Here is a 25114-nt window from a genome sequence, read left to right as displayed (position 1 = left end):
CAGAGAGGGGGCAAGCTCAGGCACAGAGAGGGGGCAAGCTCAGGCACAGAGAGGGGGCAAGCTCAGGCACAGAGAGGGGGCAAGCTCAGGCACAGAGAGGGGGCAAGCTCAGGCACAGAGAAGGGGCAAGCTCAGGCACAGAGAAGGGGCAAGTGATGGCACAGAGAGGGGGCAAGTGATGGCACAGAGAGGGGGCAAGTGATGGCACAGAGAGGGGGCAAGTGATGGCACAGAGGGGGGCAAGTGATGGCACAGAGAGGGGCAAGTGATGGCACAGAGAGGGGCAAGTGATGGCACAGAGAGGGGCAAGTGATGGCACAGAGAGGGGCAAGTGATGGCACAGAGAGGGGCAAGTGATGGCACAGAGAGGGGCAAGTGATGGCACAGAGAGGGGCAAGTGATGGCACAGAGAGGGGCAAGTGATGGCACAGAGAGGGGCAAGTGATGGCACAGAGAGGGGCAAGTGATAGCACAGTGGGGGCATGTAATGTAATGGCACAGTGAGGAATGTAATGTAATGGCACAGTGCAGTGAGATTTGAAAAAGCCTGTTTCTGTCTGCGGTTCTGGCTACCCCTCAGCTTCCAGAAAGACTAGTAAGAAGGGGGTAGTCTTATACAGTGAATATATCCCAAAACCAACCTTTTTCCTGGAAAATTAGGGGGTCGTCTTATATGCCCAGTCGTCTTATACGCCGGAAAATACGGTAATTGATTTTATGTATTGTCCAGAGTTTTATTATCTAATATTTGCCTGATTACCTTTTATAGATGCATCCAATGTATTGCTGGTGGAAGCGACAGACATTTCTAAAGAGTATGATTCTGGATTGATATTCTTCTTCAGGTAATTTCTTTCTTAAATGAAACCTGTCACAACTCAGGTCCACTAAAACAGAGCATATAATGAATGCATAAAGCTAAGGTTACTATCAGTGTAAACCAGGAAATCCAAATTGTAAAGGCCACGTTTAGCCTCCTGCCTCCTAAGCCTCCATTTTGGTCCTTTAATGTAATAGGTGGCCTTACTAACCAATAAGGAGGCTGAGAAAATTGGATGGGGAAGGGACAACTTTTGCAGGAAAGTTGAAATTTGCATATTTTGCCACCAGTATTACTTGATCTACTGATTATTTTGACAAGCGGTTTCCATTAAAGTTTACCAATGGTTATACACTTTTCCATCATATGCTGAGATTGAATTTCCCAGATTTATGATAGGTTCACTTGGCTGCCAAATTTCCTGTTTCCAAGACAGATTTTGACAACTTCCACAAATTTTTGATTTTCGTTTTAACTCGTAATTTCATTCTAACTTATCAAAGTGGAATTCTAAAGATGAAATTGGAAGATCAATTGTTCTTACTTATCTGCACATATATTTTTTAGTGGCCAAGGTCACATGTAATTGCCCCAGTCAAAAGCTTTGGTTGTGCTCCGTGGCTCTTGACTTGCTACAGTGAAATGGCAGTGACTGGGCTGCTTCTAGTGTCACTTGATCTGTACTGCTGAGGTGCACCGTGCAATCCTCCTGTTGTGTATCAGATTTCTCCTACCAAAATCCTACTCCCGGCAATGAATCCCAATATTCTATGCCATCATTTGTAGATCTAGCAGACAATTTGACATTATGGGCCAGATTCAGGTACATTTGCGGCGGCGTAACGTATCGCATTTATGTTACACCGCTGAAAGTTTTACGGGCAAGTGCTTGATTCACAAAGCCCTTGCCTGTAAACTTGCGGGGGCGTAGCGTAAATCCCTCCAGCGCAAGCCCGCCTAATTCAAATGGGGCGTGGATGATTTAAATTAGGCGCGTTCCCGTGACGAACGTACTGCGCATGCTCCGTTTTGAAATTTCCCGCCTTGCTTTGCGCGAAATGACGTCGCACCGACGTCATTTTTTGAACGTCGACGTGAGTTACGTCCTTTCCTATTCACGGACGACTTACGCAAAAAAAAATAAAAAAATTTAATTCGACGCGGGAACAACGGCCATACTTTAACATGGCAAGTATAAATATAAGCCAAAAAATAGCAGCTTTAACTATACGCCGGGAAAAGCTGACTAGCGATGACGTAAGAGAATGCGACGGCCGCGTGTACCTTCGTGAATCGCCGGAAAAAGCTAATTAGCATACCCGACGCGGAAAACGACGCAAACTCTACCCAGCGGGCGCCGAAGTATTGCACCTACGATCCGAAGGCGTACGAAGCCGTACACCTGTCGGATCAAAGCCAGAAGCCGTCGTATCTTGGTTTGAGGATTCAAACTAAAGATACGACGCGGCAAATTTGAAAGTACGCCGGAGTATCAGTAGATACTCCGGCGTACTTCTTCTGTGAATCTGGCCCTATATGCCTATGATGTTTTTCCCCCAATATTAACCCTTTTTCATGGCCAACCGCATTAGAAATTGGCACCACAGGACTTAATTCTTATGATTTTTAAAACCCTTTCTTACATTATTATCAATGACAAAGTAAGGTTACTCTTTCTTTTTTAAATTTTTTATTTTTTTCACAAGTTTCACATTACAGATTATCACATTTCATATCATCAGTTTATATCAGCTATAACAGGGGTGGCCCGGGGGCCACATGTGGCCCGCGGAGCCCTCTGATGTGGCCCGCGACTTCCTGCTCTGGAATGGTGGGTTGGCAAGCCCAGATCGCAGTTTGCAGACCCGTCATACCACAGCATCAGTGTTGTGAATGAAGCTGGTGGTAGAGAAAGAAAACGGCCCCATAAGCCGATGCTTCCTCTACAGCGCTGGCTTTTGCCACAGGTGGAGTCTATGGCAAAGTTTAGCTAACCAGCAGGATAGACATAGGTGCACTACGCTGCACCCGCGGTGTGGGTAAACCGCAGCACATCAGTGTGAAAGCAGTCTTAAGCCCTTTTCACATGATCCGCCCGACCAAATAGGACCCTCAATTCGGATCGGAGGGCCTATAGAGTAGCTGTGACCTGTCATCCGCCCGCTCTGCTCATTGTGGCCTGCGACTGCTTACCAAGTTGCTTAAGTGGCCCTCGCTCTTCAGAAGGTTGGGCACCCCTGAGCTATAACAAAGAAGGAAGAAAGAAATAGCAAGACACCATTACAGTCCTATCCTTTCCTTATCTCCTTAATTCTTCTCTGATTCCATGTAACTTCTCTTTTCCTCTAACTTTCTACTCATTATTACCCTCCCCCTCCCACTTCCCACCACCTTCTGGTAGGAGCCCAAAAAAAAAAAAAAAACACAATGCAGGTTGTCTATCCGCTCAATGGGAGCGCCAAATGCGTCCAGCATAAATATGCGCCCACTCTACGCCAGCGTAGGCAAGTTACGTTGGTGAAGCCTGTTTTTAGGCGTATCTTAGTTTGTGGGTACGGCGCACAGATATGACAGCGCATATTTGCACTTACACAGCGTATCTGGATATACGTCGGCGCAACTGCTTTGTGAATCCGGGCCATCTAGGGTAAATACTGGTGTAAATGTGCAGAGCTTAGAGCAGGGTTTCTCTAGAGGTTGCAAGGGGTTCCTTGAGGAATTTCGATTTCTCAAATAAGTTCCCACTGGCGCCATTTCTAGCTATTTTTAAGGGGGTGATTCTTCCCAATGACCACAAGTGTAAGGAACATTCTTCCCACTGACCATCACTCTAATGTATCATGAGTTGGATATATTGGGCCAGATTCACAAAAGAGATACGACGGCGTATCTCCTGATACGCCGCCGTATCTCTGTTTCTATCTATGCGACTGATTCATAGAATCAGTTACGCATAGATATCCCTAAGATCCGACATGTGTAATTGTTTTACACTGTCGGATCTTAGGATGCAGTACCGCGGCCGCCGCTGGGGGGAGTTTGCGTCGTAAACCAGCGTCGGGAATGCAAATTAGGAGTTACGGCGGATCCACGACGGATTTTTGCGTTCGCTACGTCGCCGCTAGTCTAGTTTCCCGTCGCAAAATTTTTGGTGCCCTAACTTTAGTCAGCAAGCGTATTGCTGTCTAAAGTATGGCTGTCGTTCCCGCGTCGAAATTCAAAATTTAACGTCGTTTGCGTAAGCCGTCCGGGAATACGGAAGTACGATACACACGTCGCCGTTCAAAAAAATGACGTCACTTCGCGCAAAGCACGGCGGGAGTTAGGAAACGCAGCATGCCCAGTAGGTCCGGCGCGGGCGCGCGCCTAATTTAAATGTTAGCCGCCCATTCGATTTGCGCCGGACGCATTTACGATACACCGACGCAAGTTTCCAGGTAAGTGCTTTGTGGATCGAGCACTAAACCTGAAAACTTACGGCGGTGTAACTTAAATGGCTTAAGTTTCCAAAGGCGCAATTGTACGTGAATCTGGCCCATTGTAGTCATTTTTAGCAGGGGTTCCCTAAGACTGAAAAGTTATGTAAAGGGTTCCTCTGTGTTGAAAAGTTTGAGAAAGGCTTGCTTAGACTAAGCAAGCCTTTCTCAAACTTTTTCACACAGAGGAACCCTTTAAATAACTTTCCAGTCTCAGGGAACCCCTGCTAAAAATGACTACAGTATATCTACAACTCGTGATACATTAGTGTGATAGTCAGTGGGAAGAATACTCCTTACACTTGTGGTCATTGGGAAGGATCACCATCTTACAAATAGCTAAACATTTCAATGGTATCAGTGGGAACTTATCTGAGAAATAGAAATTGCTCATTGCTTAAAGGGGTTGTAAAGGTTTGTGTTTTTTCACCTTAATGCATCCTATGCATTAAGGTAAAAAAACACCTGGCAGTCACCAGCCCCCTGTTTTACTTACCCCCCCTGTTTTCCTTACCTGAGCCGGTCCCTGTTCTGGCTTAGAGTGAGTAGGCTGTGTAACTGCAGTAGCAGCTACAATCTACAAACACTGCTGAATCAGATAATTGTCATTCCAGATAGACAACTGCTGCCAGGCTGAAAATAAAAAGAGCAGATAGAATCACTATATTTACTGAGGCACACTTATCGCCACTCTTTTTAAAACAAATTGCTTTGTAATTGTTATTATAATACAGGGTTTATATAGTGCCAACAGTTTGTGCAGAGCTTTACAACACAAGGGCAGCCAGTACAGTTATGCAGAATTTTTTCATCGGATATTCCGACCGTGTGTGGGCCCCATCTGACTTTTTTCCGTCGGAGTTTAGAAATAAAACATGTTTTATTTTTTTCCGATGGAAAAAAATCCTATCGTAAATTCCGATCGTCTGTGTGGAACTCCGACGGAGAAAAAAAACCAAGCATGCTCAGAATCAAGTCGACGCATGCTCGGTAGCATTGAACTTTTTTTTTCTCGGCTCGTCGTAGTGTTTCACGTCACCGTGTTTTGGACGGTCGGAATTTGGTCTGACAGTGTGTAAGCAAGACAGTTTGAATGGAACTCCGACGGAAAATTCCATCGGAAATTCTGTTTGAGTGTACAGGGCATTACAATACAATTCAATTCAATCACTTTTTGTACACTTGGTGACTCTTTATTTGGTGAGCCCAGAAATCTCCCTAATTGTTTCTTTTTAAATCTATGCCAACAGTTTCTGCAGAGATTACAGTCCAGTCTCCTGATTGCTGCTTTTCAGACTGCACAATGCAGACAGCAAGCAGGCTAAATATACCGTAACAAATGTACGTTTGCACAGACCCAGGCATGTGATGACAGTTGTCAAAGTTTTGGGCAGAAAAACTCACATTGATTGCTCTGTGTATGGAGATCATAACTAAAGTCATTTTCCAGACTCTAAATTTGTGCTTGTTGCAGGGAAGGAGCAGTTGTCTTTTGGAATGTTGAAGAAAAAACTGTGAGTACATATATTTTATTATTTCTGTCCAGCCATAGGTAGATTTATACATATAGGCCCGGATTCACGTAGCACTTACGCCGACGTATCTCGAGAAAAGCCGTGTAAATGTAAATGTGCGCCGTCGTATCTGTGCGCCGTGCCCACAGAACTAGATATGCCTGAAAATAGGCTTCCTACGACCTACGTAAGTTTCCTACGCCAACGTAACTTGGGCGCATATTTACGCTGGCAGCCTCATTGCAAATATGCAAATGAGGGAGATACGCCGATTCACGAATGTACTTCCGCCCGGCGCAGAACGATACGCCGTTTACGTAAGGCGTACGTCCGGCGTAAAGTTATTCCACCTAAAGGAGGCTCATCCCATGCAAAGGTATGGAGGACGGAACAGCCGTCGTATTTTATGTCGTTTACGTAGGACTACGTAAATAGGGCTGGGCGAAGGTTACGTTCAGTGATTCGACCTATTTTAGGCGTTCGGTCCGACGTGATTCTGAGCATGCGCACTGGGAAGCGTCCACGGGACGGCGCATGCGCCGTTCGTTCGGCCATTCATTTACATGGGGTCACGTTTCATTTACATGTAGCAAGCCCACTACCTTCCTACTTTGAATTAGGCGGGCTTACGCCGGCCAATTTAAGTTACGCCGGCGCAACGTTGGGAGCGAGTGCTTTGTGAACAATGTACTTGTCTCTCCGAGTTACGTCGGCGTATCGCATATGAGATACGCTACGCCGGCACAAAGATGCGCCGATCTATGTGAATCCGGGCCATACAGTATGTAAATGTTGCTGGTAGCTCTTTTATGTATTGTAGCTGTTTTTTCATTTAGAAATAGTAATGCTTTTACAGTAACATTAATAGGGATATTACAAAATTAAAGGGCATAATAGGATTTTTTTTTTCTGTAGTTAACATATAATTGTGATTTTCTTATCAAGATCAAACATGTTATGCAAATTCTGGAGCGCCATGAAATTCAGCCTTATGAAGTTGCTCTGGTTCACTGGGAAAACGAGGAGATAAACTACAGCTTCAGAGAGTATGTTTATTTTATTTCTCCAAGATGCTTCTGGTAATGCTGCTGCAATTTCACATTAAAGCGGGAGTTCACCCATTTCTAAATTTTTTTTTTTTCTTCCCCTAGATTCCTGCTCGTTCGGTCTAGGGGAATCGGCTATTTGTATTAAAATAGGTGCCGTACTTACCCGTTTTCGAGCTGCATCTTCTTCCGTCGCTTCCGGGTATGGTCTTCGGGAGCGGGCGTTCCTTCTTGATTGACATTCTTCCGAGAGGCTTCCGACGGTCGCATCCATCGCGTCACTCGTAGCCGAAAGAAGCCGAACGTCGGTGCGGCTCTATACTGCGCCTGCGCACCGACGTTCGGCTTCTTTCGGAAAATCGTGACGCGATGGATGCGACCGTCGGAAGCCTCTCGGAAACCTGTCAATCAAGAAGGAACGCCCATTCCCGAAGCCCATACCCGGAAGCGACGGAGAGGATGCGTCTCGTAAACGGGTAAGTACTGCACATATTTTAAAATAAATAGCCGATTCCCCTAGAGAAAACGAGCAGGAATCTAAGGGGGAAAAGTGCCCTCTAAGGGTGAACCCCCGCTTTAAGATGCCTTTTTAAAAAATGGTTGAAATTTATATTTTTGCATAAAGATAAGATACATATAAATACTTTATTTGCCCTTTCTCATAGTACTTTTTACCCCAGCAATATTCTAATTAATGATACCCACACATTCATACCTACTAAAATACATACCCACATGTCTGACCTTAAAGTGGTTGTTACCTTTCAAAACGATTCACCGGCAGCCCCTCTGTTTTATCCAGGGATAATGCACTCTGTAAATGTTATTTATAAAAGAAGCCTCTAAATTCCTTTTCAGCAATTTTCAGTCTGTCACTTGACTCCCAAACGCTCTGCTACTCTGATTCAGGGCTAATACGGGAGGGGCCTAGATCTCCCCCTGACGTCAGCTGGGGAGGTCACGTGGCCGCTCAGCCCCTCCCACTGTAGTCCTGGATTGGAGTAGGTGAATGGCCGGGAGTGATGTGACAGGCTGAATATAGCTGAAATAAAGGTATTTAGAGGCTTTGTTTATATAAAAAACAATTACAGAGTGCATTATCCCTGGAAAAAAACGAGGGTGACCATTATTAAACTTCTTGTAAATACTGAGACACAGACATGTAGCTGACAAGCAGGAAGGGAGCGATGAAGGGGACAGAGGAGAAATGCGGATGACGGAGGCAGTCTGGCGCCCCCATAAAATGGTTGTACCGCTGCCTGCCGGTATGATAATACTGGCTGGTGAGGACGTTGGGACAGACCTGCAGCCGCACTTAATACAACTGGTAAGTGTGGCACTGCATGTCTTAGCAGTCTAATGCTCCGCCTACCCTCCTCCACAGCATCCTTGGGAGTAAGTTCCGATATGTAACTTCCTCCCGGGCTGTGTGTCAATAGCGCAGAGAGGAGAGGAGGGAAGCCCCCAGGTATGTGGCGATGGCAGGCACGCATTATTTCAATATATATCCTTCATTTCATTTCTTTAAACATCCTTGAGCGAGCATATTGAATTGCATCCTATACAATTAAGACTTGCAATAATATTTTGGACCCGCTCACCTATATCATATGTGCTATCACAATATGTCACTGGATTAGTAAGATTACTCCTATCTTGTAAGATATTTGGACTTGTTTTTGCTGCCACTGACTATTTCACATATTTGCAGGGCTGGACTGGGACAAACATTTGGCCCTGGACTTCATCCAGACCGGCCCACTTTAATTCAATAAAATGCTGCTCCCACCCCCCCCGAAAAATCACGCCCACCAAAAGGCCCCTACATCCTTTATTGTATATCATGAGAGGGTGAGAGAGAGGGGAATGAGAGAGAGAGGGAGGGTTGAGAGAAAGGGGGTGAGAGGGGGTGGGTGAGAGAGGGGGGTGAGTGTAAGAAAAAGAGAGTGAGTGTAAAAGAGAGGGGGTGAGTGTAGGACCCCTTTTTACACTGAGGTGTTTTTTAGGCGCATTTGGGCTAAAAATAGCACCTGTAAAGCGACTGAAAAACGCTTCCTCTGCAGTCCCAGTGTGAAAGCCTGAGTGCTTTTACACTGGGGCGCTGCCAGGGCGTTAAAAAAAGTCCTCCAAGCAGCATCTCTGTTTTAAAAAACAGCCCACTGAGCTATCGGCCCACCGGGAAACTCCCTGTAGTCCCTATGGCCAGTCCATCCCTGCGTATTTGTATAATGACTAGGGACTTCTTAGTCTTTATACAAATAAGTGAAATAATCCTATGATTAAAATCAGTGTCAGCAAACACAAGTCCAAATATCTTACAAGATACGAGTAATCTTACTAATCCAGTGACATATTGTGATATAGTGGCTGCATTGATGGCCATTGATGATGAGGCACTGATGGGCTTTGATAGGCTGAACTTATGGGTACTGATGAGGCGGCACTGATTAGATAGGACTGATAAGCTGCACTGATGAGGCAGCACCGATAAGCAGGCACTGATATGTTGCACTGATATATAATAACGTACAGCGCTAAGTGAAAAAACGTGATAAACCTGATGTATGAAACAAGTGTTGATAATTGGCTAAACAAGGGTTAAACCAATAATTGCAAAATGATACAAAAAAAATGAGAAAAAGTTCAGAAATTAGTGAATAAGAATAATTGTCCAGAAAGGCAAAAAAAGTCCATATCCTGTGATTCACATCGGTGCATATAAGTTGAATGTGTAAAAAGAGAGAAGTCTTGTTCCACCAAAAGGACACCCAAATAGTGATAATGTAGTCTCCTTACCAGAGGTGGATGACCGTTATTACAGCGGTCTCTCTGAGCACAGGGATTTAAAGTCTCCCAAACGGTCGTTTAGGCAAAGTCTCACAAATAGACTCACTCCAGATGGTCGTTAAGGCACAGGGTGGTTACTCAATGTCTCATGAAATAAGAAACTAAAAGAGGCCCCGTAGCATAATACCGTTTAGGAATAGTTTATTCTACTAAATTATTGCACTTACACTTAGGCCTCGTACACACGACCGAACATGTCTGCTGAAACTGGTCCGCGGACCAGTTTCCGCGGACATGTTGGGTCGTGTGTAGGGCCGACCGGACAATTTTCCGGCCTAGCGTACAGGTTTCCAGCGGACAAAAGTTTCTTAGCATGCTAAGAAACTTGTCCGCTGGAAGCCTGTCCGTCGGACAGGCCTCAAACTGAAACAATCTCGCAGTGGGTACAAACATGGAGGGATGCGGCGTCTCCTCGAATTTTCTCCTGTCCATGGGGCTCCGTAGCTGTGTAACTCCGTATACAAAGCGGGATGACGTCGACTCAGCTAGGCCACACCAAGTAGGCACTTGGGGCCAGATTCTCAAAAGAATTACGCCGGTGTATCTACAGATACACCAGCGTAATTCGAAAATCCCGCCGGCGTATCATTGTTTTGTTTTCTCAAAACAAGATACGCCAGAATTAGGCTAGGATCCGACTGGTGTAAGTCACTTACACCGTCGGATCCTAAATGCAATACTACGCTGGCCGCTAGGTGGCTTTTACGTCGATTTCAGCGTTGCATATGCAAATGAGCTGATACGCCGATTCCCAAACGTTTTTGCGCCGCTTCGCCGTAGTTTACGTCGTTTCCGTAAGCGTAAGGTTACCCCTGCTATATGAGGGGTAACCTTACATCGGTCCGCCGTATGCCATGTTAAGTATGGCTGTCGGGACAGTGTCGGGTTTTTCCGTCGTTTACGTAACTCGTCGCGAATAGGGCTGTGCGTTAATTACCTTCACGTCAAAACCAATTGATTTGCGGCGTACTACGGAGCATGCGCACTGGGCTACGTTTAAGGCCGGCGCGTGTGCAGTTCGTTCGGCACGGGGGCGTGCTTAATTTAAATACAAGCCGCCCCCTTTGAATTACGCGGGGATACGCCGGGCCATTTACACCATGCCGCCGCAAATTACTTGTGCTTTGAGAATACGGCACTTGCTCCACTAAGTTGCGGCGGCGTAGTGTAAATAGCTTACGCCGGAATCTACGTGAATCTGGCCCTTGGTATCTACTTTTAATGTACAGAAAGGAGGAGATGGAGCCTAAAGAGCAAGGGGTTTGGTTTACAGAAGACAAGGCGAGTCTTAAACAGGAAGGGGTGTGGCCTCAACAGGAAGGAATGGGTACACGAGTTTAGTCAGATCTAGGGCAGCACAAAACCTAAATACACCACTGTCTAGGAGGATGGAATTTTCTGACTAAAGTTCCACTTTAATTTGTTGAATCTGATCATTTCAGCAAAGCCACTTACTGTTTATTGATGGGCTTCACTTGGTACCTGGAGTTGCTTTGTATTCACCAATGTTTATTAGTAATCCATACTTCCTGTGTGTTTCTGCAGGGGACACTCTAAGCTTGTAAAAGGTGAAATTGCATTCAATTCCCAGCTGGAAGCAGATGAGGTCATTCTAGAAAAATTTGCCTTTTCTAATGCACTTTGCCTCTCTGGTGAGTCTTATGACAATAAAATGTGGGGCAGAGTTTGTAACACTATTGCTTTTTGACTGCTATGGACCAAATTCTCATTTAAATTACTCCTGTCAGCAAAATTGTGTGGGGGCTGTCATTGCTGGCTTCATTCTGAAAATGCTAGTTATTTGGCGTTTTTAAAGTCTTATGCCGCGTACACACGATCATTTTTCGGCATGAAAGAAAATGTTGTTTTTCAGCATGTCCAAAAAACGAACTTCATCATTAAAAACGACGTTGCCCACACACCATCGTTTAAAAAAAATGATGAACAAAGCGCGGTGACGTACAACACGTACAACGGCACTCTAAAGGGGAAGTTCTATTCGCCTTTGGGCTGCTTTAGCTGATTCCTTGTTAGTAAAAGACGATTCATGCTTTTTTGTCTGTTACAGTGTGATGAATGTGCTTACTCCATTATGAACGGTAGTTTTACCAGAACGAGCGCTCCCATCTCATAACTTGCTTCTGAGCATGCGCAGGTTAAAAAAATCGTTTTAGCCCACACATGATAATTTTTTACTACACGGAAGACGAAAAAATTTTAACGACGTTAAAAAATACAGCATGTTCGAATTTATTTTTGTCGTTTATCAGAAACTGAAAAACGATGTGCAGCCCACACACAATCATTTTAAATGATGTTTTTAAAAACAATTCCGAAAAATTATCGTGTGTAAGTCACAGACAGCCATTTTATAAATGAGTACCAGAAAATTGTAAGAATAGGCTTGCTGCTAGTCATTTGCTCAGAAAACATTAAAGCAAACGCATAACCTACTTCCAACTTCAGACAAATTTTTTTGTTTTGCCATCTCCCAGCAGCTTAAAAAATATGGGCTAGATTCACGAACGGCGGCTTAACTTTGTGCGGGCGTAGCGTATGTTATTTACGCTACGCCGCCGCATTTTAGATGGGCAAGTGCAGTATTCACAAAGCACTTGCTCCGTAAGTTGCGGCGGCGTAGCGTAAATTGGCCGGCGTAAGCCCGCCTAATTCATATGTGGAAGAGGTGGGCGTGTTTTATGTAAATTAATCGTGACCTCACGTAAATGACGATTCGAACGAACGGCTCATGCGCTGTCCGTGGACGTATCCCAGTGCGCATGCTCCAAATCACGTCGCAAATAGTCAATGCTTTCGACGTGAACGTAACTTACGCCCAGCCCCATTCACGGACGAGTTTCGCAAACGACGTAAAATGTGAAAAAATAGTCGCTGTTCCGACGTCCACACTTAACATTGGCTGCGCCATCTTTTTGGTGGTTTATTTTTACGCCTGAAAACGCCTTACGTAAACGGCGTATCTTTACTGCGACGCCCGTGCGTACGTTCGTGAATAGGCATATCTTGCTGATTTACATATTCTAGGCGTAAATCAGCGTACACGCCCCTAGCGGCCAGCGTAAATAGACATCTAAGATACGACGGCGTAGGAGACTTACGCCGGTCGTATCTTAGCAACATTTAAGCGTATCTCAATTTGAGCATACGCTTAAAGATACGACGGCGCGGATTCAGACTTACAACGGCGTATCTACTGATACGCCCGTCGTAAGTCTTGCTGAATCTAGCCCTATATCTTCAATTTAAAGGTGTCTCCCAAAGTGCTTCATTTTTGCTACAAGATGTCCTCAGTCTTTTGGGTTGAAGAAAGTAGGACATTTTGAAACACAGTGGTATGAAAAAGCTGGAAGATATTGTCACTAATCAGAGGCTATGACTGGTTGAACATATCCTGCGCCTACCCAACAGCCATACCACAGAGAAAAAAAAGTAGAAACAGGGAGGACCGTCAACAACCTGGTGGCCTGAAAGCCATTGAGGGTCCATGGTATGCTCAATGCACCAAATTTTGCAGGAGTAACTATATCTGAGAGCCCAGAGTTGGGCTTAAGAAGAGAGGTCAGCAATAACAGCATATGTAATAAGGCTACTTTAAAGTACCCATTGGAGAGATTTACTTTCCCTTCCTGTCCCATGGCTAAAACAGGAAGTAAGAGGATATCCCCACAAAATAAGGGAATTGCTTGGAGAACTCCAGGCCATTATAATTAGTGTCCCCATTGGAAGATTTCCCCTCTATTACTTTTTTGGGGACAACCCAAAATTTGGTATTTTTCTATTACTTTCACTTTCAATGATAATGGTAAACAGGACAAATAAAGAAAGTGAATTTCCCTAAGGACTGCACAGACAGCAATAAAAATTGAAAGGTGTTCTAATTCCTCTCCACTCTGTCCAAAACTAAATAAAAAGTTTTGCCTTTAGTTATACTTTAAAGCGGACTTTCAGTAATTTTTTCAACTTTACATCTATTAAATCTTCTGCCTTTGTTGTTTTAACTTGGGATAGTGAAACATTTTTTTTCTGCCAGTAACTACCTTATACAGCTCACTTCCTTTTTCTTGTCTGGTAAAAAGCCTAGGCTTATGACATCATGCACAGCTCTCTCTCTCACTCTCCTGAGAGTTTGACAGGAAGGGAGGGGGGGGGTGAGTCATATGAGAGCTGCAGGGCTGCAGATCTGGAGGTGTGTGTCTGTAAATCCAGGAAGTGAACAGACAGCAGCTTCAGCTGCCCACAGTTAAAATGGTTGCAGCCAGACTCAGTGGAGGGAGATTTCTGCAGCATATTTGGCAAGAAAAGAAGCACAGTATACCGTATTTTCCGGCGTATAAGACAACTTTTTGGATGCAAAAAAATGCATCCAAAGTCGGGGGTCGTCTTATACGCCGGTGACAGTCTCCGTGCTGCAAGCGTCCATGATTTAAAAGCCGCACCTTCTTCTCAGCGTGTCCTGTGATAGGCGGAACACAAATCTTCCCAGCAGCGCCTCTGTTCTGTGTTCCTCCTATCACAGATGCCTTCTCATCCTCGGACGAGAGGACGTCCGTGATAGGCGGAACACAGAACAGAGGCGCTGCTGGGAAAATTTGTGTTCCGCCTATCACAGGACACGCTGAGAAGAAGGCGCGGCTTTCAAATCATGGACGCTCGCAGCACGGAGACTGTCATCGGCCTGGAAACAAATCAGCAAAATGTGAGTGATGGCACTGTTGGCACAGTGGGGGAAAGTGATGGCACAGTAGGGGGAAAGTGATGGCACAGTGGGGGGGAAAGTGATGGCACAGTGGGGGGGGGAGTGATGGCACAGTGGGGGCAAGTGATGGCACAGTGGGGTTATGTAATGGCACAGTGAGATTTGAAAGTTCCGGCTACCCCTCAGCTTCCAGAAAGACTAGTAGGAAGGGGGTAGTCTTATATGGCGAGTATATCCCAAAACCAACATTTTTCCTGGAAAATTAGGGGGTCGTCTTATACGGCCAGTCGTCTTATACGCCGGCAAATACGGTGTATAAAATAATATGTAAAGTAGTTGGAGGGAAGCTTCAGAATGGCAAATATGTTTTTATTACAAATTATGTGAGAAGACTGCAGTTCCTCTTTAAGTCTCATGTTTAAAAAAAGATACATTTTCCTGCTGCTCATTACTTTTCCCTGTTGGACCTGATCATGTTATAGTTTTGGTACTTATGTAAGCCGCACTGTTTGTTGTTTTATTGTATAGCGCCTTGAGCCAGGAAATTCCCAAATGGCTTTTGCAGGCCATAGACAGTGCAGATTTCTTTCCTGGGTTGCAGGAAAGAAATTTGCACGGTTCCCCCATCAACACAGACCGTGCTGACAGGGAAATCCCTCCTGCCTGCCGAGGCATTGCATTCTCTCGTGGTGGGGCGGGGGCAACAGGGAACACATAAAATCTGGGAAGGCTGATTGTACCCAAGTTGATCGACCGAATAACTTGGTACATTCAGCCTGCCCATTCCTGCTGAACCGTCTGAGATTCGAACTGTCTATGGCCGGCCTAGACAGTCAATAAAAAATGTATAAAAGAATAATAAAAAATAAATAAAAAAGATACATATTGAGGCCCCGTACACACGACCGGATCTATCCGCTGGGATTGATCCGCGGATCAGTTCCAGCAGATAGATCCGGTCGTGTGTACCCAGCGGATAAAAATCCAGCCGACGGATTCCCAGCGGATAAAAATTTCTTAGCATGCTAAGAAATCTATCCGCTGGAATCCAGTCCAGCGGACTGATCCGGTCGTCTGTACAGACTCACCGGATGAGTCCGTCCGCTCCCATCCCTCACATGCGTCGTAATGATTCGACGCATGCGTGGAAGTATTTACCTTCCAGGGTTGCGCACGTCGCCGAGTCATCGTCGCGGCGACGGCGCAGCCACGTCGCCGCGGATGTATTCCGCTGGGATTTCGATCTGATGCGCCAGAGGATTTATCCGCTGGAAGCGGTCCGGTGGACCGTTTCCAGCGGATATCCTCTCGTCTGTACGAGGCCGTAGTCTTGGGACATTTGTTAACAATAGCTAATTGGCCTGTGTTCTATGTTTTTAAAAATCTGTTTACACTTGAAACAGTTAATCAAACAGCTCACTTGATATTGTTCAGTGCTAAAAGCCTGTAATGTTTTTTTTATTATTTTATTTTTTTAAACAGTGAAACTGGCCATGTGGGAGTCTACCCTTGACAGATTTGTAGAGTCTATCCAGTCAATTCCAGAGGCAAGTCAAATAATGCTCTTTAGAATATTGATATATGTCAATGTTATATATGTACACCTATGATATTGTTTAATATACACTGCTCAAAAAAATTAAAGGAACACGTTAAAAACATATTAGATCTCAACGGGCAAAAATCTCATGCTGGATATCTATACTGATATGGACTGGGTAATGTGTTAGGAATGAAAGGATGGCACATCATTTGATGGAAATGAAAATTATCCACCTACAGAGGGCTTAATTTAAAGACACCCCGAAAATCAAAGTGAAAAGATTATGCAGCAAGCTAGTCCATTTTGCTGAAATTTCATTGCAACTCAAAATGGTTCTCAGTAGTTTTTATGGCCCCCAAGTGCTTGTATGCATGCCTGACAACATCAGGATATTCTCCTAATGAGATGACGGATGGTGTCCTGGGGTATTTCCTCCCAGATCTGGACCAGAGCATCACTGAGCTCCTGAACAGACTGAGGTGCAACCTGGCGGCATCGGATTGACCGAAACATAATGTCCCAGAGGTGTTCTTTTGGATTTAGGTCAGATGAGCGTGGGGGCCATTCAATGGTATAAATTTCTTCATCCTCCAGGAACTGGCTGCATGCTCTCGCCACATGAGGCCGGGCATTGTCGTCCACCAGGAGTTACCCAGGACCCACTGCACCAGCGTATAGTCTGACAGTGGGTCTAAGGATTTCATCCCGATATCTAATAGCAGTCAGGGTGCCATTGTGCAGCCTGTAGAGGTCTGTGCGTCCCTCCATGGATATGCCTCCCCAGACCATCACTGAGCCACCACCAAACCGGTCATGCTTAACGATGTTACAGGCAGCATAAAGTTCTCCACGGCTTCTCCAGACCCTTTCACGTCTGTCACATATGCTCAGGGTGAACCTGCTCTCATCGGTGAAAAGCATGGTGGTGGACCTGCCAATTTTGGTGTTCAATGGAAAATGCCAATCGAGCTCCACAGTGTCCGGCAGTGAGCACAGAGCACACTAGAGGACGTCGGGCCCTCAGGCCACCCCCAAGTCTGTTTCTGATTGTTTGATCAGAGACATTCACAACAGTGGCCTGCTGGAGGTCATTTTGTAGGGCTCTGGCAGTGCTCATCCTGTTCCTCCTTGCACACATGAGCATATATCGGTCCTGCTGATGGGTTAAGGACCTTCTACTGTCCAGCTCTCCTAGAGTAACTGCCTGTCTCCTGGAATCTCCTCCATGCTCTTGAGACTTGTGCTGGGAGACCCAACAAACCTTCTGGCAATGACATGTATTGATGTGCCATCCTGGAGAAGTTGGACTGCCTGTGCAACCTTTATAGGGTCCAAGTATCGCCTTGTGCTACCAATAGTGACACTGACCCTAGCCAAATGCAAAACTAGTGAAAAACAGTCAGAAAAGATGAGTAGGGAAAAAATGTCAGACACCGCCACCTGAAAAAACCTTCCTGTTTTGGAGGTCACCTCATTGTTGCCCATCTAGTGCATTTGTAGTTAATTTCAATTAACAGCAAAGCAGCTGAAACTGATTAACAACCCCCTCTGTATACACCCCACCCCCTCGTAACTACGCAACTGACCAGATCAAAATCCCAGGAGTTCTGATTCAAAAGTGTTCCTTAAATTTTTTTGAGCAGTGTATTTGAAGGGCATATGTAGATGTTTTGCATATCATGTATCACGGTAACACAATTACTTTAACACTGTAAAATAAGTTTGTTATTTTTCAGATGTTGAAAGCCAGAAAAAAAGTCAAACTGTCTCATGATGATGTCATGCAAAAAATTGGAGAGTTATTCGCACTAAGGTAAACTGATTACATGCTTTTTACAGACACATGTCATGGGTATTAATGTGGTTTTATTTTACAGAAGTATATAAGGGCTTCACTTCGACAGCTAAATACAAACGTGAAACATACAGTATGTAGGAAATGTTTAAACTGACAGATATTTATTTTTGTCCTTACTGTCTTCTTTTAGACATCGTATAAATCTAAGTTCGGACCTTCTCATCACACCAGACTTCTACTGGGACAGAGAAAACCTAGAGCTTCTCTATGATAAAACATGTCAGTTTCTCAGCATAAACCGCAGGGTCAAGGTGGGGTTTCAAATTTTAAATAAGTTCATCTACCTGAATGTTTGTAGTTTTAGCATGGTATAGAAAAACATTTAGGTAGATTCACATAGAATGGCCTATTATTAGGACGGCCTAGCCTAGTCTTTTTAGGCTACACCGCCTTAAATTATTTAGGTTAAAAGTGATTCTCAAACCACTTACCTTCAAATTTTAGGCGGCGGGAGGGGGGCGTGTATTATTGAAATGAGGCTTGACCTCACGTTTTTCGACGTTTTTGCGTACTGCACATGCGCCGGGCGACTACATTTCCCAGGGCGCATTGCGGCTAAGTACGCCGTACGGCCCTATTGATTTCAACGCGGACGTAAACGCCGATTTGCGAACGACTTGCGCAAACGACGCTAAAAATTCGAATCTCGCGGCGGCCATACTTAACAATAGTTAGTCCACTAGAGCATAGCTCTAAATTTAGGCGGCCTATCCCTTACGGAAACAACGTAACTCGACGGTGTAGGCCCGGCGTACGCTCGTAAATCGTCGGGAATCGGCGTATCCCCTCATTTACATAATCTTGGCCGGCCGCAATGGCAGCGCCATCTAGCGGGCAAAAGAAACATTGCAGCCTAAGATAGAATGGCGCAAGCCAGCCTATCTTAGGTATGTTTAAGTGTATCTCTGTTTGAGAATACACTAAGGCCCCGTACACACGACCAAACATGTATGCTGAAACTGGTCCGCGGACCAGTTTCAGCATACATGTTCGGTCATGTGTAGGCGCGAGCGGGCAGAATTCCAGCAAACATTTGCCCGCCGGGCCTTTTCCCAGCGGGCAAATATTCCTGGACTTGTTTTAAAACCGTCCGCTGGAATCCTGCCCTCTCGGACATGTATGGTCGTCAGTACAGACCTATCGTACATGTCCGAGCGCCCGCCGTCCCTCGCATGCGTCGAATGACTTCGACGCATGCGTGGAAGCATTTAAAAGGCAGGCCCGCCCACGTCGCCGCGTCATCACCGCGGTGACGGCGCGGACACGCCCCGCGTATTGTTTACGTGCGGACTTCTGTACGATGGTTAGTACAGCCATCGTACAGAAGTCCCCGGGCAGACATGTACGGTGAAAACGGTCCAACGGACCGGTTTCATCGTACATGTTTGCCCGTGTGTACCCGGCTTTAAACATAGGCCGGCTTAGATTCAGAGTTAGGCCTAACTCTTTGTGAATCTACCTAATGGAAAGCAATTGCACCAAAAATTTACCTTGAGGCCTCATTCATACGCAGCACCTGCATGGACGCAGCTGTTTGTCCCAATTTGACAGCCATGCAGGTGCAGATGACTGGCCCGAATGTAGATAGTGTGCATTCGGGGGCCACTCACCTAAATGGCTGACACATTGGGACGAGGGGCTGTAGCACAACAAAGCCTCAACGCTCACTGTGTCCCACAACCAACAGTGCACGTGCACTGCCCAGAGCGATGCTGCTCTCATTAAGCAGGGGAACTTGACAAACACTGCAAAGAGATAGAGAAGCATTATCACGAACACCATTTTTATAAATAAAAATGGCAAAAACATACTAACAAACATGAGAAGATAGAAGCTCGTCAAAAATCACAACTCCAGCAGAGGTGATTTCCAAAAACGCTGTGGTTGGAAAGCTGATGCGTTTCTTATAAAAGGCAGAACTGCGTTAGGTTGGATCAGCTCTGAGGAAAGTGGCTTGTCTCCCGAAACGCATCTGATTTTAAACCACAGCGTTTTCGTAAATCGCCTATGCTGGGGTTGTGATTTGAGCTTGTATCTTCTCATGTTTGTGAGTATGTTTTTGGCATTTTTAAGCCCCGTACACACGACCTGAAAACCGTACACACGACCTGAAAATCGTATGAAAAATTCCGCTTTCGAAACGATCGTACGATAATCGGATCGTTAGTACAGAGCTTCCGAGAGCCGATCAGGACAGTTCATCTGATTTTATTCGGACATGCACGGAATTTATTTTCGTACGATGCCAGATCGTCTGATTTTCGTTTAATCAGTACAGCTGTCGTTCGAAAATGCAATACAAATGCATTACAACACATGACATCACTTCCAATTTTTTATTCTGCCGTACGAGAATTTTCGTGACTTTAGTAAAGTCATCAGATTCGACGTGAGATTAGCATACAAAAAAAAAACGGACGATCATTCGTCCGATAATCGAATCGTGTGTACCGGGCATTAATCATAAAAATTGTGTTGGTGATAATGCACCCTCCTGTGTCTTTTTGCGGATGAGCGGCTGTGTCTGTGCAGCTGCTGCTTCCCCATAGACTTGAATAGGATGCCTGCACACAGCACCTGGCATCTTAAGCCACATAAACACAAGGTCCAATTCCCTTAATATTCATACCAGACTCAAAGTGCCTGGTAATGGACTAGGTGGGAACCCATGCCATTTTTTTTTTCAATGACTTTTATCTGTATTGCTGGAACCCGGCAATTCATTTTAGCCTCGAGTAGTTTTAAATTACTTTTTTTCCTTTAGAAATTTCATTTTGTGCAGGGGAAACACGGGAAACGTGCTAGTTTATAGGCATACTATAGACACTTCCCAGGTACGAAATTTAAAGGAATATTTCACTTTTATTGTTTCACTTTAAGCATTATTAAAATCACTGCTTCCGAAAAAACAGCCATTATTAAAACTTTTTTTTGCATTGATACATGTCCCCTGGGGCAGGACCCAGGTCCCCAAACACTTTTTATGACAATAACTTGCATATTAACCTTTTAAAATTAGCACTTTTGATTTTTCATGTTCGTGTCCCATAGACTTTAACGGTGTTCGAACACATTTTTTGTCTGTTCGCATGTTCTGCTGCGAACCGAACTGGGGGGTGTCCAGCTCATCCCTATTTAGAATCAGTTGGGTGTTTTTTTTTTTTTAGCTGCCCCTGTACTCTCCTTTATGTTATATTATCGTCGTTATGTGGGCAGGTGACTGTGTGCATAGACACATAGGATAACATTGAATGTGTTCAGGGGCAGTTGAAAAAGCTGTCCAACTGCCTCTGAACGTACGTTTAGCAGCGTCTCTTGTGCATGGGGCCTTAACGCGGCATGTAAATGACATTTTTTAAACTGACGTTTTTAAACATCGTTTACTATCTGTCAAGTTAAATTGTTCAGGGGAGGTTGTACAGGCAGGAGAAAAAAAATAAACTCCTGTAGAAGCAGTGGTTTCTAAGCCCAGTGTGCATGGACCCTCAATGTTTCACTACTAGGAGTAATGTGATGATTCAGCCTTGGGGATGCCCAACAGAGTTCAGCAGAAAGTTTTATAAAAAGTATATTAAATAAAGGTATTTATTTATTTAGGTGATTAATGAAAAACTTCAACACTGTACAGAACTTACGGATTTGATGCGCAATCATCTGAATGAGAAGCATGCTCTGAGGTTAGAATGGATGATTGTCATATTAATTACAATTGAGGTAAGTTTGAGATCCCTGAGATATAGGGCGTTCAATGCTTTAAAAAAAAAATATATATATATATCCTTTGATTTTTTGGGGGGATTTTTTTATTTTTTTTGCAACAACTTTGACTTCAAATATTCTTTCAATTATTTTTTATTATTATTAATAGTAGTATTATGGGCAGCACAGTGAGTTAGGCCTCGTACACACGATAGGTTAACCAGAGGACAACGGTCTGATGGACCGTTTTCATCGGTCAAAACCGATCGTGTGCGGGCCCCATAGGTTATTTAACCATCGGTTAAAGCCAACTTGCTTTAAATTTAACCGATGGATTCCTAACGGATGGGAAAAAAACGATCGTTAGTAGGCACAACCATCGGTTAAAAATCCACGCATGCTCAGAATCAAGTCGACGCATGCTTGGAAGCATTGAAATTCGTTTTTTTCAGCACGTCGTTGTGTTTTACGTCACCGCGTTCTGACACGATCGTTTTTTTAACCAATGGTGTGTAGGCGCTACGGACCATCAGTCAGCTTCATCAGTTAACCGACGACAACGGTCCATCAGACCGTTCTCATCGGATGGACTGATCGTATGTACGAGGCTATAGTGGTTAGCACTACCTTGCACACTGGGATGCTTGGTCTAAATTATGAATGCATGGAGTTTGCACATTATCCCTGTTCTTTACATGGGTTTCCTCTGGGTACTCCAGTTTTCTCCCACACAGCAAAGTCATGGGGGTATGTTAGTTGGCCGATGTCTAAATTGGTTCTAGTATGTATCTGCATGCATGTTTGTACATGCGATGGGGAGCTTAGCTTGTAAGCTGTCTGAGGTCAAGGACTGATGAGAATGTACAGTATGTAAAGTGCTGTGCAAATTGTTGGCGCAATATAAATACCTGTTTATACTGTGTGTGTGTGTGTGTGTGTGTATATATATATATATTTCTACTCTTTAACGTGCGTGTGTGTGTGTGTGTGTGTATATATAAATTTATATATATATATATATATATATATATATATATATATATATATATATATATATATATACACACAAGTTAAAGCATAGAAATTTGGATTATCACAAATGTCCACTGGTGAATGATTCTCAGTAAGTAATCATTCTGTGCATGTACCTTTGCTGCATTTGTGCCACTGGCTGGTAAGTAGTGCCTCAATTATCCCAAAGGCATTCTATCCAGTTGAGGTGCAGAGGCTAGTCAAGTTCCTCCACCCCAAAATTGCTCATCCATGTCTTAATGGAGCTTGCTTTGTGCACTGGGCCAAATCATTTGGTGGAGGGGGGATTATGGTGTGGGGTTGTTTTTCAGGGGTTGGGCTTGGCCCCTTAGTTCGAGTGAAGGGAACTCTTAAGGCGTCAGCATACCAAGACATTTTGGATAATTTCATTCTCCCAACTTTGTGGGAACAGTTTGGGGATGGTCCCTTCCTGTTCCAACATGACTGCACACCAGTGCACAAAACAAGGTCCATAAAGATATGGATGAGCAAGTTTGGGGTAGAGAAACTTGATTGGCCTGCACAGAGTCCTGACCGCAACCCGATAGAACACCTTTGGGATGAATTAGCATGAAGACTGCTAGCCAGGCCTTCTTGTCCACATCAGTGCCTGACCTCGCAAATGCGCTTTTGGAAGAATGGCCAAACACACACCTAAACCTTGTGGACAGCCTTCCCAGAAGAGTTGAAGCTGTTATAGCTGCAAAGGGTGGCCAGCTCAATACTGACCCCTACAGACAAAGACTGGGATGCCATTAAAGTTCATGTGCATGTAAAGGCAGGTATCCCAATACTTTTGGTAATATAGTGTATATTATATTATATACTGTTCATATTGCCATCATTCATTGTGCAGTTAATTGAGCCAATACTTACCAGCCAGGGGCACAAATGCAGGAAAAGTACATCCACAGAATGATTCCTTTGAAGAGAATCGGTCACCAGTGCGCATTTGTGATAATCAAAATTTCTACTCTTTAACTTGCTTGTATTCTCTCTCATTCAGAGCAGAAGTGCCAGGATTTAAGACCATCCTATCTCCTGTGCATTACCCCCACCTAATTACATGTCTAGTATAACTCATATCCCACCTGCATACTTACTTCAGCAAAACCGCCTCCGCCTGCTATGAGCTGGGGCTTTGCACGATCGGAATTTCCGATGGCCTAAAATCCGATGCAATTTTTCATCGGAATTCCATTCAACCTGTCTTGCATATACACTGTCAGACCAAATTCTGACCGTCCAAAACACTACGACGAGCCCGAGAAAAAGAAAGTTCAATGCTTCCGAGCATGCGTCGACTTGATTCTGAGCATACGTGGGGGTTTTTTCCGTCGAAGTTGCACTCAGACGATAGGAAAAAAATTATCTTTTTTTTTTTTCCATCGAAAAGAATAAAACATGTTCTATTTCTAAACACCGGCAGAAAAAAAACTGATGGGGTCCACACACGATCGGAATTTCCGATGAAAAAAGTCTGGACTTTTTTCATCGGAAATTCAGATCGTGTGTACGTGGCATTTGAGTTGCATAGGGCCATCTCCCAAGTATCTTCTATTTTGGTAGTCTGGAGACACTTTACATTTTATACAAGGTGTAACGGGAGGGTCCGTGGGACCCAGAGGGTCTTGCAGGGTGTGGGGTACTCCTGTTTCAGCTTCACCGATGACTTACAGTAATGATAATTCACAATGTATTCCAGGATATCTTGAAATATTACAGGTTGTTGATTCTAAACCCAACCGGTCAATAGAAAAAGTGATTTATTCAATGTGGGAACACAGACTGTTAAAGCGGATGTGCGCTGGAAAAAAAATATTAAAAGCCAGCAGCTACAAATACTGCAGCTGCTGACTTTTAATATTAGGACACTTACCTGTCCTGGAGTCCAGCGCCGTTCGCTGCAGAGGACGAGCGATCGATCGTCTCTCTGCTGCTCCCCCCGCCATCCTCAGTGAGGGAACCAGAAAGTGAATCGCTCCGGCTTCACTGCCTGGTTCCCTACGGCGCATGCGCGAGTCGCGCTGCGCCCGCCGATTGGCTCCCGCTGTGTGCTGGGAGCCGAGTGTTCCCAGCACACAACGGGGGGGCGACGGGATGTGATGCAATGCCCGTCTTTTGCCCATTAATGCTGGGCCGGAAGTGGGTGCAAATACCTGTCTTTAGACAGGTATCTGCACCCCCCTCCCCCCTGAAAGGTGTCAAATGTGACACCGGAGGGGGGAGGGTTCCGATCAGCGTGAGTTCCACTTTAGGGTGGAGCTCCGCTTTAAGGTGTTTAATGTCATCTGCTACTGTCATGTAAATGAACCTTAGTCTGGCTCTCAAGAACCTTTCATTGTGTGATGCTAATTGACACTGTATTGTGTGAATTTCTATTGATGATAAATGTGTATTGTATAGCAGGTGAGAAGAGCTTATCTCGGAGTCACCTTGTCTGGGTAAATGATTAGTAATTAGCTCATGTAGATTATCTCGGAGTCAGAATGTCTGTCTCCTAAAAGATGTGTATTGAGCTCCTTGTGTCATGTTGTGGGTGGAGTTGGGTCATTGTTCATT

At 44.7% G+C, this 25114-nt stretch overlaps 1 protein-coding gene across 3 annotated transcripts in view; it reads left to right on the top strand.

Moving 5' to 3' along the window:
• The window catches only part of RMND1 (required for meiotic nuclear division 1 homolog), a 42162-nt gene that overhangs the window by 10032 nt on the left and 7016 nt on the right, over positions 1-25114 (top strand). For all 3 annotated transcript variants that reach the window (XM_040345530.1, XM_040345531.1, XM_040345533.1), the window contains exons 4-11: positions 770-845; positions 5771-5810; positions 6756-6856; positions 11249-11355; positions 15903-15967; positions 17700-17776; positions 17952-18072; positions 21419-21535. In XM_040345530.1, coding sequence (XP_040201464.1) covers positions 770-845; positions 5771-5810; positions 6756-6856; positions 11249-11355; positions 15903-15967; positions 17700-17776; positions 17952-18072; positions 21419-21535 — 704 coding nt within the window. The remainder of the gene's footprint in view (positions 1-769; positions 846-5770; positions 5811-6755; positions 6857-11248; positions 11356-15902; positions 15968-17699; positions 17777-17951; positions 18073-21418; positions 21536-25114) is intronic.

The sequence above is a fragment of the Rana temporaria genome, chromosome 3 (assembly GCF_905171775.1).
Source record: "Rana temporaria chromosome 3, aRanTem1.1, whole genome shotgun sequence".
Classification (NCBI taxonomy): Eukaryota; Metazoa; Chordata; class Amphibia; order Anura; family Ranidae; genus Rana; species Rana temporaria.
The sequence above is the reverse complement of the archived record's forward strand: the minus strand, read 5'-3'. Positions and strand labels throughout refer to the sequence as shown.